Here is a 16,207-nt window from a genome sequence, read left to right as displayed (position 1 = left end):
GAAGAGAGGGAGACCCTGTTTTGTGACTGCCACAGATGCCCCTAGGTATGTTTGGAAGCCACGTACTTCAAGCTTCTAAAGAAAAAGGTAGCTCTGTGGTATTGTGGGTTCTTATAGGAGCTGAGAGGCTAATATTCCAAGTGTTTTTATCCACCATCGAGGACTCTGAGGGCTCAAAGCCAGCTGCCATCATCTCTAGTACCATTTGCCTACTTATTAAGCTTTCTCCTAAAGAAACACTGAGTATAATATACATGTTTTAATAACAAAATAATAAATATCACTTATCACTATAATACTTAATATTATAAAAGGCAATTACACTTAAATAATTGGCCTTTGGGAGAGTTTTTCAGAAATAAATTACTCGCAAGGAATTTATATGACATTTTTATATGACCTTTTGGAACTATATGAATTTTCAAATACATTAGTAGAGACTGCCGCCCATCACATGGCTGAGCCTATAAAATATCTTAGGAAAACCATGCAGGTCTTGCTTGAAGACCATCAATGCGCCATCAGAGAAGATCAAATGTATCTCTCTCAAAAGGAACTCCATGGTGGAGCGCAATGGATGAGCTGGGTTTTCCAAGCCAGTGAACAGCATGGCTGCTCCTCTTCTTCAGAGCAACCAACCATCTGGAGCTCTGCACTCTGCAGTACCGGCTGGACACTTCTGCATTTGCAGTGAACCTTTGCCATCGGCTTTTATCAAGTGTCTCTGTTCATGGAGGGGAGGGATCGTACCCATTAGACTTCTCACTACCGCAGAAGGGGGTTCTGGGAATGGCCCATACTGAGTCATCAACACACTGTTTAGGGAAAGCTCCACGGTGCCATCTACATGAAAGTGAAAACCTGCATTAGGGAGGGGAAGTACATCTTGCATGCTTGCCAGGACGATGCTCTCCGAGTGACCTGGCACCACGCCCTAAGCGGGTTGGCACTGACGGCCTTGGCTTCAGTTGCAATGCATTAAGAATGAGATGGTAAAATTGTGAGTCTCAACAACAAAACTGTGAGTCTCAACAACAAAACTGTGAGTCTCAACAACAAAAAACAGAGGCAAAAAAAACTGAAAACAGCCTTCAAGGTCATTCGTAAAATTAAAACAACAACAAAGCAAAAAAAAAAAAAACAAACCCTCCCCTATTCTTTCTTTCTAAAAATGCATGCCACTCCTACAGAAGGACAAGGGGATTAGAGAACTTTACTGAGACGCCAGGAGGAAATGCAGCCTCTTTCCTGCCCTACCCACGAGGTGCTGACAACAACACACAGCTACCTGCTTCTTTGGTTTAATCACCCTTAACTGTAGAACTTGTCAGTCACACACACACACAAGTGCACATACACGCACACACGACATTACTTCTCTGTCGCAGTGGACTTGCCTCCTTTGAAAGGGGCCAGAAAATCACAAAAATGGCTCTCAGCTCTGGCAGCCATGAAAGCTGTGTTGCGCTCATTAGAGATTCATGGCAAACAAGCCATGGGCTGGCTGACACACTCGGCCAGCCTGGTTTGCCGGAGGCAGCAGCTCCAAGCACGACGAGAGGGGACCTCTGGGTTTGATGCACACAGTGTACGAGTGTACCTCTCTGTGTGGTGATTTTGTTCTGCTCTGTGTTCTGAGTGTTTTTTACTGTATGGCTCTAAACATATAACACAACACACATATTTTCAAAAACGGCAAAAAACCAATGTTGGAGGAACAATTAGGCTTAAACCTATATATAAATGTCTTGTGACTCCCGCAGTGGGAGATGAAATTCCACGTGGGAAGAGGCTGACAGAGTTCGCAAGGAGCAAAGGAGAGCCCATGGACCCACACCCGGGCCTCTGTCTCCTGGACTGGGGGTCTTCCCACTATATAATACACAACACTGGCTCGTGTCCCTGTGGGGGTTGACAGTGACGACTCTTCACACTCAGGACACAGGACGCTCCACAAGCAGGCTCTGGTGTGCTTTCCCAACAGACACGATAGTGCACTCTACCTGAACTTCCTCAAAAATAGTTGCCTGCTCCTGATTGGTCAGTGTGGTCAGGTGCTTCTGGAGTTCTAACTTGGTTTTAGATGAATTCATCCCTGTGGGGAAGAGAGAAAAGGACAAAGGGGAAATTCAGCGTGGAGCTACTGCCTTCACATACTCACCCACCTGCTTCAGGACACGGCCACTAGGCAGCAATGTTGTCACTGCGAAGTGCAGGACACCAAACATGAAACTGCTCCTTCTACTGAATTCTCAAAACAACTCCACAAGAGTACGCTCCATCCCAGTTTCATATTCGGGACAACCATGAACACACAAGTTTATAAACCAGCTTCACCACCCGTTTGTACTCTGCCGCGGGTGCGGTTAGCGCTAAATTACTTATTTGGTGGTAAAATACCATAGACAATCCAAACATTTCCTTCCAAAATGCCGAGCTCTTCTAACTAATGAGAACACGAAAACACTTTCCTAATGAAAGGCAAGCAGTACTGAGGTAAAACCTGATCCGCACTTCTCCCTTGAATTCTACGTGTGGCCCCTTCACACAGCAACTGGTGGCCGACCAAGCTCCTCTCACAGGTTCAAAAGTCTGAAGACCAGCTCGTTAACAGTGCAAAGGGTTCTGGGAGCACTTACAAACGACTACCCAGAAGCCCAGCCCCCATTAGAATCTAACATTACAACATCCCATTCCACTCCTGTGGAATCCAGTTCAGGGCCTAGTTTGAGTTCTCTTGATGTCAGGCATACATGTCACAGAAGATGTGAAGATTGAGAATGAAAGAATTTGCTACCCCGACTGCCACAGATTAAAGATCAGTTGCTGGTTTCTTCTACTAGTTCAACAGTTCAAGTCTCCCCATGCTGAAGGGAAGCCCTGTTCAGGGCCAGACTAAGCCTGAAGTATCCACGTGAGTAATCTTTGGGCCACTAAGAATATAAGGCCAATTATGAGTCCTTTATTCAAGCTGGTAACTGAGAGCAGACTTCTGCCACCAAAATCCTTGTCCTGAATTGAGGCACGGTAGGTTTTATAAAGCCAAAAACTACAATTATATCATACCGGAGGTAGGCTGTGGGATGGGGGGGGGGGGTGTTCCAATTCAGTTGATTAAAATAATCATTGAACCTCCCAAGTGCAGGTGGAGCTGCAAGGGACCGGTCTGCTCAGCAGGAGGTGGTTAGAGGCCTGGGGAACAGAGAAGTAACTGAAGACTAGGGTACTTTGGGCAGTTCAACAGCAGGAGCAGTGGTCAAGGCATCTCCATGACTGAGGCCTGGAGAAAACTGGCCAGAGCACGGAGTCTGCTGTGACTTGGGAAACAAACCTCTGCTTTCCAGTTGAGTTTACTGCAATCCTCAGGAGTCTGGGAACTCATGAGAGGTCAGAAGGCCAGTCAGCAGCCAGCCTCCTCCCTCCTCTTTAGCTGGATGGAGGTCAGCCCAGCCCCACTTACTGGGGTGCTGACCCTATGCAAAATACAGCAGGCACCTCAGCTTCTAGAATGTCATTTTTCCTTACTTTGTCTTCTACCAAGATGAACTCTAAAAGGCCACCATAAAACTACTGCCTCTGCACTCACTACGTCATATGTTGAAGCCTCAAAACAATCGCTGAGGTAGGAACTTCGTTTTTAGTAATCCTGAGGTATCAATAAGAAATTGAGACACTGAAATCACATATTTTGTTCAAAGTCATCCACAAATAAGGAGGCGACTTGTCTGCCTTGAGAAATCCATTGACTCTCTTGACTGGCAGTGCCCAATGATCCAACACACAAGGGGCTCCAGTGCAGAGACAGGTGGGGGTAAAGAAAAAGCTGTAAGGGGGCAATTCACTGATGCTCCCTGCCACCTGCAGCATTATACACAGCTAGAGGAGCAAGCACATGGCTTTCTATAGCAATAATTCAATAATGAAGCACAATGGTTTTTGAATTTATTAATAACTACCCAGTAATCACCAACTAAAAATCCTCCCAAATATGAAAAAAAATTGTCTCTAATGTAGTCAACTCTAACCATCAAACTCTGGAGATACTGAATTGTTAGCAAATGGGGGAAACTGTAAGCTCTTAAGGAAGTTAGACTAGAATGGTTAGGCTATGGAAAACCTCAATGAAATCCTAAGTCTCATCCTCTTCTTCTTCATAGGCTGGCTGGATGGATAGGCCTGCTGACTGGCCCTGGACAGACTTCAGATGCCTCAATACCATAAGTAGATCCTTCTACCTCAATTCAGCATTTTGTTTTTCAGAGAAAGCATGATTAATTTTAGCAATCCTCAAAATGTTCCTCTAAACTCTGAAATAAGCAAAATACTATTCAATACCATAGCAGTTGTATGGTTATACAATTCAAGTAAGTAATCCAGGATAGCTTTGCTTCTTGGAGACTGTGCAAGCATATTAGCATTGGGTATCTAGTGAAATCACATATACAATGTATTTATTCTATACATTCGGGGCATAACTTGTCTACATCAACTGTTTAAGGATTTTACAAGTCTTTCGGCTACAGTTCTTTCTAGACTTTGTGGAGTGCTTGGTCAATTCATAACTTCCTAATAGAATACTTCTTTTTTCTTTTTGGCAATACTAGGGATTGAACCCAGAGTGTTATGCAAGCAAGGCAAGCACTCTTACCACTAAGCCACAGCCTTGGATTTTGGAGTCTTTTAGATTTTAGGATTAGGGACACTCAATTGGTAATGACAAGATGGTTGGTGGGTGTTCTTGATGATGGAACCTGGAACCTCATACATGCTTGGTCAGTGCTCTACCACTGAGCTATGACCCCACCAGAGACTTTTACAGTAATATACAATGATTTTAATAAATTATTCCATTCCACTTACTAGGACTGCACCACAAAAATCAATGGACCCCTAATCCATCCATTAAGTCATTAGTACTTCTACAAAGGTGGCCTCTCCTAATTCACCATCTAGTCTTTTAAAAATGCTTCCCACGCAGTGAGTATAACACACACTCCCCAGACTTCTCCTGATACTGTTTCATGTATAATGGATGTTCTCTATAGTTTCCTGCCTTGGTTGGGTTTTATTGTGCAAAAGAGAATTGAGTGATTAGTCTTCAAACTACAACAGCGAAATCTTGATCACGATTAAAAGTTCCAGCTGTAACTTTTGAACACTCAGGCCCAATGCAGATTTCCCAAACGGAACTCAGCAGCAGCAAGCTCTGCAGATCACGATCTCCTCTGTCTGTAAGGCCAAAGTCACCACTGGCTTCTTAACAGGCCCTGGGGCATCTCCACCATCATTTGCCTCATCTTGACAGCCCAGAGAAAGAGCCAGTGAGCTCTCTGTTGGGATCTTTTGTTGAAGCAACATCTCATTCCCAGATAAAGTTTATATGCTGTCAGCAAACAGTAACGGCATGGAAACTTGGAAACTGGTTTTAAAAATGCATCAATCACACTCATTTCAAGAGCTTCTGTGATGCTCAAAGTGAACCCTTTCAGATTTTATTATGTCAACTACTAATTTATCTTATTAAAAAATAAACCAGATCAACATTTCATACCTATTAGGACAGCTACCATCATAAAATTCGTTTCTGCAAGGATGCAGAGAAGTCAGTATGGTGCAAATATAATCATTACAGTACAGTAGAAGAGGGCTTGAAAGTTAGAGGGACCCACTGTGCTGTCTAGGTGTCAACTTAACACAGCTAGAGTTACCTGGAAAGAGGAACCTCAACTGAGAAAATACCTCCATAAAATCAAGTTATATGCAGCCTATAGGGCGTTTTCTTAATAGTGATTGATGTAGGAGAGCCTAACCCATTGTGGGTGGTGCCATCCCTGGGCTGGTGGTCCTGGGTTCTATAAGAAAGGAAGCTGGCAGGGCAGTGGTGGCGAACACCTTTAATCCCAGCACTCGGAGGCAGAGGCAGGCAGATCTCTGTGAGTTCAAGGCCAGCCTGGTCTAAAAGAGCTAGTTCCAGGACAGGCTCCAAAGCTACAGAGAAACTTTGTCTTGAAAAACCAGAAAAAAAAAAAAAAAAAAAGAAAAGAAAGGAAGATGAACAAGCCATGGGGAGCAAGTCAGTAAGCAGCACTCCTCCATGGACTCTGGATCAGCTCCTGCCTCCAGGTCCTTGTCCTGTTTGAGTTCCTGTCCTGATTTCCTTCAGCAATAGGTTATGATGTAGAAATGTAAGCCAAATAAACCTTTGCTCCCCAAGGTTGCTTTGGTCATGGTGTTTCATTTCAGCAATAGAAACCCTAAGTAGGACACTCACCATACAAACCAGCAATTTCACTTAGTCAAAAGAACTGGAAGCAGAGACCTGAGCAGATGTTTATACCAATATTCTTAACATAACTGCTCACACAGTCAAAGGGCAAAAAGAACCCGAATGTCCAATGGTGGATAAACAGATGCAACTGATGGAATATTAATCAGTCATACAAAGAAGATTCTGACATATACAAAATGAGCAAACCCAAGAGATATAATGCTAAGTGAAAGAAACAAAAAGCAAGAAAACACATCCCACTGATTCGACCACACAAGGTAGCTAGATTAATTCACTTTGTAGAATCAGGAAAAAAAGGGTGGGGTGGGGCTCAGTAGTAAGAGTGCTTGCTCAGCAAGGAAGTGACCTGAGTTCAAAGCAGGGCATCCAGCTTGTGCCTGTAACTCCTGCCCTAAGGACAGAGACAAGTGGACCCAGCACTCGCCAGCCAGATTGGTCCAGTTGGGGAACCCGGTCTTGGGCCAAGGCAGAAAATTACAGAAGAAAACTCCCCCACCCCCCACCACACGGGAAAACAGAAAGGAGAATGGTGGTTGCTTGGGGCTATGGGAATGCTACAGGATGATCAGAAGGTTCTGGAGGTGACAGCAATGAGGGTTAGTCCACACTGTAAATGGACTTAAGGCCACTGAACTGTATGTTATTTGTTTGTTTTTTAAGTGAAAATGACAAATTTATGTTTGGGTATATTTTTTCTCACAATTACTTAGAAAAAACAATTTTTTAAGGTCTAGATGTCAATATAGCCTTTCTTTACAGAATTATAGTTTGTGTATGACAAGTATTTCTTATGTATACACAAGAAATGATATCTTTGTTTTTACAATTGCATAATTTAAATCATGTAACAGTCTCAAAAATCAACACACAACACAACACACAACACACTTAGAAATCTTCCTACAGATAGGACAAGATGCAAAATGAAAAAAAAGAGAAAACAAACACCTCACTTCCTGGATTCCTTCAAATGAGCCTGACCACTACCAGCACCCTATCTCCCTGCTGACCCACACCAGATTCTACTGCTGCCCCCAGAGCATTACTTGCTCAGGATCCTTCCACTCATGAGACTGTCTGACTGCACTAACAACCAGCGTGGTGGATCCTGGGCTTTCTATATGCGAGTTTATCCCTAGACAGCTCTAATCCTCCAACAATGTATTTATAAAGTTACACAATAATTCACTTGAGTTCTCATAAACATAATGAAGATAAAAACTTTTGAAAACAACTTAGCACAGTAACTGGCTCCTCTTAATATCAAATAAAAGCCCACAAATGCTAAGGTTCCATGTAAACTTCTAGAAGCTCTGGTTAATATGGTCACCTTGTGTTTTATTCCCTCCTGCTGACTCCTCGGTGTGGCCTGTTTTCTGCCACCCTCCATTAACTGCCCTACGGAGATTACAGGGGTCCTCTACTGGGAAAGCATGGGAGACATTCTTTAGCCCTCACTTTACGATCTCTGTGATGGCCAATCCACATGACCTCCTAGTCTCACTCAGCTCAATAAATGTTTGATAACATTTACTCCCTAACTTCTTTACTACTCCAAGAGTAATGAGTGCTGTAGGGCCCGGGTCTACCCTTGTTCCTGGAGTGCATCTTGAGGACAGTTTCTGGTCAGCCAGCTAACTAAAGCATTCTGTTTGTTCCTGTGCTCCCCGCCCCCCCCCTCTGGTGATTAGCTGTAAGGCATTGTTGACTCCATCTTTGGCATGGTAATTTCCCATCTGCCTGGGTGGAAATCCTTGTGCAGCAGCTAGGTATATAAGGATTTCCCCAAGGTTGAATAAACGGCATTCAGCTGATCTTCTTTCAAATGACCCAGGTCTCTTTGTGTGTTCTTTCAGTCTCCAGGCCCTTGTCCGACTTGCTTATGGTACAGTGGCATGCGAACTGTACCGAGGGTGTAACACAAAATCGGGTGTTACAGAGTGCCTTAGAGGAGAGATGGCAAGACAGTCCTTAACTTCGTGTCCATCACACCCAGGAAAACCTCCTGTCACACAGAAGACATCCACTGCCCAGGGTGAGTTCACCTATGACACAGCCCTCTGCCACGGGTGCTCCCACCCAAGGCACTTGTGACCCAGGCCGACAGTGCCTCCGACTCACCCTCGATCCTCTCGCAGAGCTTGTGCAGGCCCTGCAAGGGACAGCTCTCGCACAGCTGGGCTGGCGCCTTGGCAGTCTGCTGCACGGCAGCCACAGTGAAGGCCTGCTTCAGAGTCATCATGATCTCATCAACCTGAGCACAAGAACAGAGTGTCGACAGAAGTTCACAGAAGGGACTTTGTCTAGTTTTTCACCGACTACCAGAACATAGCGGGAATGACTGCTAGGGCTGTGGTCTGTAGTCTGAGGAGGACCACGTACAGATTCAGCCCCCTTAACACAGGTGCGGTACAAGGTAAAATCTCTTTACTAAGTACAGAGCAAGTGCGTCTGGTTCAAAGTTCACCAGGATTCTTTTTTTTTTTTCTTCCTTGTTTCTTTTCAGTACCAGATCCCATGACATGGCTCAAATGGGTTACGAACTTACCTGCCCTAGAGTTCTATAGCTTGTACTCTCCCTACCTCAGGCCTAAGTGCTGGGGTTTACAAAACAGGGCCACCCCACTGTGGGAAATGAAGTTCCTAAATGCTGCATTAGGGCAGAGAGTGAAAGAAAGCATGTCTTTCAAAAATATTGAAACCTACAATGAAAATTCAAATGAATTTCAGATGCATAGCAGAACGGGATTGGTCATGGGTGAATAACAAAACCAAACATTGCCATGTCAGCAAGGCTCTGCACGGGGCTGAAATCCCTCATGAGGCTTGCAGCGGATAGTGTCGTCCTCTTACCAGGGCTTCATTTGTGCACTGGAACACGTAACAGACAAAGTGAAAGCCGCCGCCACCTGAGCACTCCCGGCAGATAAACCCAAAGTGGTCCACATGCCTAATGCCCTGTGCAAGAAGGAAGAAGAGGGGGGACATGTAAGTGGTACAGAGAAGTACTGCTGGCAGGAATACAGCTTCATGGGGACACTGTCCCCTTCAAAGAGCACTATGAGATAACTGCTCACATATTTTTACATAAAGATAAGCATCCTACTAAAATGTTACTTGTATCATCTCCCAATGAGAGTCAAGGTTTGCAGACAGAGATACAGGGAAAAAGGAGGCGGAGCTGAGGAAAGGCCAGCAGTCACCAGAGGAGTAAGTTGCCAGAGCATCACGGGTAAGCCATGGGGCACGTGGTGATACAAGGATTATTAGGAATGGGTTAATTTGTACATCGAGCTAGCCAGTGAGAAGCTTGAGCCACCAAACAATTATAACTAATATTAAGCCTCCAAATGATTACTTCAAAAGCAGCTGTGGGGACCTGCAGATGGGAGAGAAATGGGTCCAGGGGACCAGACAAGACAGAGAACAGACTTCCAGCTACAGATAACAGCTGACAGAGAAGCTGGAACTTTGGGGTGTGAGGAGAGCCCTTTAAAAGTCAGCAGCACACACATTAAGAAACATCTCACACACCAACACACACGAACAAGTATGTACACACAACTCACATATATAAAGGTTAAAAAGAGATTCAAAATGTGTTTGTACTAAAATCACAAGCAAATCACTGAGCAGGATGAAGAATGAACAAAATATTACTTATATGCCAAGATGAGCAGCTGTAAAGTCTCTGAGACTAAGGCCAGGGCTCTTCCGGTGTCCCACAAGCTCTTTCTCATAAACAAGCCTTAACCATAAGCTCGATCTGAAAGCCACAGGGACAGAAGCTGACCGAGGGCTTCCAATTCTACCAGAAGCAATTGTGGCAGCTCTACTTTTTAGACTTATTTAATGTGTATGAGTGTTTTACCTTGACGTATGTATGTGTACTGTGTACATGCCTTGTGTCGTGGAGGTCAGAAATGGATGATCTTTTCCCAGGAACTGGGGTTAGGAATGGTTATGGGCCCTCAGCAAGAACAAATGCTCTTAAACGGCGAGCCATGGCTCCAGCACCAACGATTAGTTTCCACTGTCATCCTGACACGATCTAGAATCACCTGGGAGAAGGGCCTCTGGGAATGTCTGTGGGGATTGTTTTGATGACATTAACTAGCTAAGTAGATCCACACTGAATATGGATGGTACACGGGCCACACCCTGGACTGAACGAGAAGGAGACCGCAAGCTGAGCACCGTAAACGACTAGACCTCAGAACTGGGACAGGAATAAAACCTTTCTCCCTGAGCTGCTTTTATCGGGGTATTTTGCCATAGCAACAGGACAGGAAACTAAAACAGCAAGCTAAGTCCAAATGAAATATCTTCTGTGACTATTAATTCTCAAGGCCTCTGACAGCATCGCCATGTGGAAGTACAGACTCGCGTAACTTAGGGGTCAGAAGCTCTTCAGGAAAGAATAAACTACCACACTACTCTAAAACAGCATGGTGCATGTCCCTGATTCCAGCACTCAGGAGGCAGAGGCAGGTGGTATGGGCTGCATAGAGAGACCTTAAATATCTAACACTAACATTTTAACATTCCAACATAATTAGGATCAATCAAGATTCTGACACTAATGTCACTTTCAGGCAAGTATTTTCCAGCCCATAACTGCTGACATACCCTGATCTCAATCAGTGTCCTCCATCAGCAAGCTAAGAATCTAACAGAGGCTGCTATGTAGGGGATGCCATTTATCAAAGTTTCTTTGTGAAGTCTTCTCTATTCAACTTGTTAAAAACATTACTTATTATCAAAATCGAAAACAGTATCTTTATGACCACTTAATTAGCTTACATTTTAGATTAACAAACAACTAAGATTTTTACATCTTAGTACAAAAATGAAAAGTTAGAATATAAGAAAAGAAAATCACCAAACAGTAACATAAACAATCTCTTATTTGCCAGGACAATCCAGAGAAAACTGGCTCATCACAGTTGACAGATTCCTCCCAAATCTCTCTATGAAACACAGCTGGAAAACTAACAAACACAGAAAGTTTCATGTAGACACTGCATTCTGAGCAAACCCCCTCAAAGGTAAGTACAATCCATCACAGTTACAGGAAAAGTAATAATGAAAATACAAAAGATTAAGAATTTCAAGACTATGAATTATATATAAAACATATATAATTCTATATAACATTATATAAAACCAGATATTAATTGCATATACCATGTACATATATATCAAGCATGTACATATATCAATTATACATAAGACATGTGCACACACATATACATACCAATTATATATAGAACATGCAAGTACATAAAAGCCCTTAGAAAAAGCAAGAAGACATCAATACCACTATAACAGGGAAAAAAAGAAAGGTAGATAATTTTCTAGCACACTGTTCTAAAAAGCAAAATTGTTAATTTTAGGATTATAATTTACCTCAGTAAATGATGAGATAAAAAGACATGGAATCAAGATTAAAAACCTGTTGTTTTATACAACATTGCTTCTCCTGTGTGCATTAGAAGAATTAGAATTTAATTAATAATTTGTCTGCATTTACCTGAGAGCAAAAGGATATCTCCTTAAAATTTTTCTCCAGTGCAATCTTTTTGGTGTCAGGGCTGATGAGGTAAACTTCAGACTGGCCAATCTTAAAAAACAAACAAACGAAAGAAAAAAATGTGTTTCTCCTGAAAACTGATTCATTATATATGTCATGGCCTATGAGGTAAGGATAAAGGCAAGCTCTCATAAAACTCTGTATCTGTAAAGAGTTTCAAAGGTTATAGCTTATGCCACGATGTCAAGTGACAGGAAAAAAATACCTATGTGACACAGCAGTAATCTGATGACAGTGATAGTAATGGCAATAATAATAATGATCCTTCAAGTCCACACCCCCCCTTCAAAGGGAATTAGTTTTCTGTACAAGTGAGTATTCCAGAAAACTACAGTTTCTATCTAAAATTTCCGAAACACCTTCGGAGCAGAGTGTCCTAATGCCAGGCTGGCTATGGGAGTCTGTAGCAATATCTGTGTTTTAACAAGTAAAGCTTGCCTGAAGATCAGTGCAGTCAGCCATTAGAAAGTCCTTTACCTCTCAGAACAAAGGGGTGATCCTGCCCTCAGACTGCCACCTCAGGCTTCATCCTCTGACCGAAGGGGCAATCCTCAGACTGCAACTCTCTCCACCAAACCTCAGATTGCATCAAGCTCTTGTCCCCTCCCGCCTTCTAGTCCTCTCTCCGCCCAGTCATATCCCTCCTGTCTCCACCTCCCTAGAGCTGGGGTTAAAGGAATGGGATCCCAAGTGCTAGAGTCACCTTTGTGTGAGCTCTGTTTCTCTTTTAGACAGATTCAATGTTAAGTAGCCCAGGGTGGCCTTGAACTAACAGAGATCCCTCTGCCTGGGATTAAAGGTGTATGCCACTACTGGCTAACCTCCAGTGGCTTAGCTATGTACTCTGATCTTCAGGCAAGCTTTGTTTGTTAAATTACAAACAAAACATCACTACAGAAGTCTGCCTCCCTGACCGTTACCTCCATACGCTGAAGTTTCTCGGTTCCTGTATGTGTTGGTTTCTACAGATTTAATCCCTCCTCAGAATCAACGTTAGCGGTCACTGTAACTGACAAGCTTCACCTCCAAGACAGAGAACAAGACGGAGGCTGAAATGCCAGATCACGAGGGGCACAAAGGTCTTTACTTGTTTACTTGTCATTAAGTGAGATCCAGGAATGTGAGGTTGCTCCTGGTCTCTCTGTCATGACTGCTTTCCCATCACATCACATCACATCACGAGAGACCTGACGTGAGGAATAAAGCCCAGACAACCAAGGGGCCTGCCAGGTGAAGCAGCGGAGTGATGTCTTCAGGTCTCTGAAGTAGAGCTCCTTCCCACCTCTTACATCCCAGCTGCTGCTCTCTGAACCCAGGAGGAAACCCTGCCTGTTGGCCACACATGGAGACCTCTGCTGGGTGAGAATCGCATCAAAGATGCCTCTCCTGATTCTGAGCGTTCCTACAGCATCCGCTACTTCTCCACAGTATGCGCTGCCATCGTAATTGCATAATTACTGGTGTGTCAGTTCCCTGTCCACATTGCTGGAATCTAAATTCCGCGTGGGCAGAGACTGTTCACTGCTCTATTTCTAGGATATTGTAACCACTTACAAACAAACGCACCAAGCGGCCTTTCTCAGTAACACTGCAGTGTTTGGGAAGAAGCATACAGACCACAGATTAAAGTACAAGTCTTACTGCCAGTCCAGCACTTGTCCATGTACTATGTCAGTTATGAAGAGAGAGGTCAGTCCTATTACCCTGACACACCATCTGGATAGTTTAAGGATACATTATGCTTTGTGTGTATATGTGTGCGTCTCTGTGTGTGCACGCACACACGTGAGTGAAGGTGTTCACAGAGTCCAGAAGAGGATCTCTGAAACTAGCGTTATAAGGGTGCAAGCCACTTAATGTGGGTGCTAGGAACCTAACTCAGTTCCTCTCAAGAGCGGTATGTGTTCAGAGGCTGAGCCATCTCTCCACATCCATTTCTGGATCTTTAAAGCCAGCAATAGCCACACTACACTAACCTATGCAGTCAGTTCCCTTACTGTTGGGCCTTTCCGGTGCCTTGGGCAAAGCACAGAAGGCTACACTGTGTCTAAGGCAGTTTTGCTCATAACCATGAATAAAGCAAAGACTCAGAGGCAGAAGCTCGCCAAGGAAAAACCCACAGACCAGCTCACTTCATGGAGAGGGCAGAGTCCTGTCCATTCAGACCCAGGGAAATCCAGAAAAATCTAAGTTTCCATGAAACTCCAATAGCTGGCACCCTTATCTATCCCTTCTCTTCCATATGGCTAACAGTTTAACAATTTTCTGTTTAAAAAACAAAAATAAAAACAAGCAACTAAACTAGTATTTTAGTTGGGGTGTAAGTTTTAAATATAAGGTTATCTAAAAATCATATTACCCTGATAAACAATGGATATTTATACATTAATAAGAGTACTTTCTGTTTAAAACTGTGTTGAAACTTACATAGTTTTGAACCTCGTTTACATAACTATTCTTTCTTCAGTGAAAGGGTGTGTACAACCACTGACGCATTAGCTGATTTTTTTTCAGACCTCCAGGGTGCAGAAAACCGCCCAAGACTTTACCGTGAATAGCATAGTTCGGTTCTCCTCCATGTCTGTGGGCTGAACCACACTGTGTCCTCCGATGAGGTGGTTTTCGATACCGTCGTCGAAGGAGCTAAAGGTGCTGCTGCGGAGGCTGGCGTCCTGGAACTCCTTCCTGAAGGCCAGGGAGCGCAGTCCGGGCTGTGAGAAGGATTTGCGCATTGGCCGGGGTCCTGGCGCTGACGGCTGCCCCGTGGGCGCGTCCCAGTCGGCTCTTCGGCCACAGCTCACGTGGTTGAACTTCTCGATGCACTCGTCGATCAGCGCAGGCGGCGCCTTCTTGTGGGCCACAGTGACCCTGCCACAGAACAGCACCTCGAACTTTTTGGCGAAGGTGTCATCAAATTCCGAGGGGCAGCGCAGCTCCTCCTGGCGGGCAATCTTCCCCGCTTGCCGGATGGAACTGATGATCTCAGGCACCTGCGAGAATGGGAGCAGGGTTAGTGACATCGTGGGCACTGGGTTTTGGCAGAGGTCACACAGGAACAATATCAATATCACTCCTGCTGTATGTGGCTCACAGACCACAGCGCCCTCCAGCGTTAAGTGGCCAGTCCCAGGCTGGCTTTGCGCTCTAATCCCTAAGGTCCTCGGGTCATCTCCACTAAGTTTTGTCTAAAATGTGATTCACCTAAACGTACCAACTCATTCAGAAGAGTTCCATCAGTGTCCTCTGAGAAGCCTTCCTCAGTACATGGTGGGAGGAAGGGCTCTAAAATCATTTTGCATTTATTGGAACTATTGTACCATTGTTTTCTTCAACAGCAACTAACAAGTTATGACTCGATGCTGTATCTCCTAACGTTGATTATAAAGCAACAAAGCTAGACAGTTTGAACCAAGAAGGGCAGAGAACCCAGGCCTACTGTCACAGGAGACAGTGGGGCTTCTCACAAAAGAGGTTTTTTTCCAATGTAAAAGTCTTGAAGCAAACGGTCTCCGGTGCTATGGTCCCTCCCTCCCCATCCTGTCCATTTATGAGTAGGCTCTACACAGCAGCTTCAAAAATAAGATGGAATCCATACCATTGTCAGTGAACACCTGAGCCCAGCTTAGGTGACCAGCGGCCACAACACTCACTCTGACGTTCATGGGCTGTGAAAACGTGGCCAGCATGGACCTAATCTTCCAGTTTTTGCTTTGACAGGACACATATTTCTGTGTATAAAACTTTGAGTTGAAGGCCAAACACCTACAAGGGCCCTGTTTATTTAATATCATAACCAGAAAAATCCAATCCCCTTTCCAATTCAGATTAAAAAGATTAACCAGTGTGTACAAAAAGGGAGATTGTTTCAGTTCGTCTTTAAAGAAAGCTTGTATTCTATGTCCGTGACATAATTCTCAAAGACCCACTGACTCTCAGTCACTAAATACTGAGCACACTAAACACAGCCTTTCTGCCAGAAAGATTAGGCTATCTCCTTTTAAGCTGTTATAGCGTAAGAGTCAAGGATATCTTTTTTTTTTTTTTATTTTTTTTTAGTCAAGGATATCTTTAGAGATAGATGTATTTTTAAGGGGACTCCTAGGCTGGAGGGTTGCGTCAACAGTTAGAGCACTTACTGCTCTTTCAGAAAACTGGGATTCAGTTCTCCGCACCCACATGGTGGCATCTCTAACTCCAGGCCCAGTGGATCCAATGCCCTCTTCTGGCTTTGTAGGGTACATGGCATACAAACAGGTAAGCAACACACACACACGTACAAATCTTTTAAAAAGTTGTTTGTTGATCCCGAATTTCCTGAGAAACCG

The 16,207-nt window shown here is 44.0% G+C and overlaps 1 protein-coding gene across 4 annotated transcripts in view; it reads right to left on the bottom strand.

The window, feature by feature from the left end:
* The window catches only part of Tbc1d1 (TBC1 domain family member 1), a 185,914-nt gene that overhangs the window by 72,920 nt on the left and 96,787 nt on the right, over positions 1 to 16,207 (bottom strand). For all 4 annotated transcript variants that reach the window (XM_005359249.3, XM_026785238.1, XM_026785239.1 and 1 more), the window contains 5 exons: positions 14,432 to 14,872; positions 11,823 to 11,912; positions 9,143 to 9,247; positions 8,411 to 8,543; positions 2,004 to 2,095 (listed from right to left, as the gene is read on the bottom strand). In XM_005359249.3, coding sequence (XP_005359306.1) covers positions 2,004 to 2,095; positions 8,411 to 8,543; positions 9,143 to 9,247; positions 11,823 to 11,912; positions 14,432 to 14,872 — 861 coding nt within the window. The remainder of the gene's footprint in view (positions 1 to 2,003; positions 2,096 to 8,410; positions 8,544 to 9,142; positions 9,248 to 11,822; positions 11,913 to 14,431; positions 14,873 to 16,207) is intronic.

This window comes from Microtus ochrogaster, linkage group LG1 (assembly GCF_000317375.1).
Source record: "Microtus ochrogaster isolate Prairie Vole_2 linkage group LG1, MicOch1.0, whole genome shotgun sequence".
NCBI classification, from domain to species: Eukaryota; Metazoa; Chordata; class Mammalia; order Rodentia; family Cricetidae; genus Microtus; species Microtus ochrogaster.
Note: the sequence above shows the minus strand (reverse complement) of the source record. Positions and strands in the feature narration are given on the sequence as shown.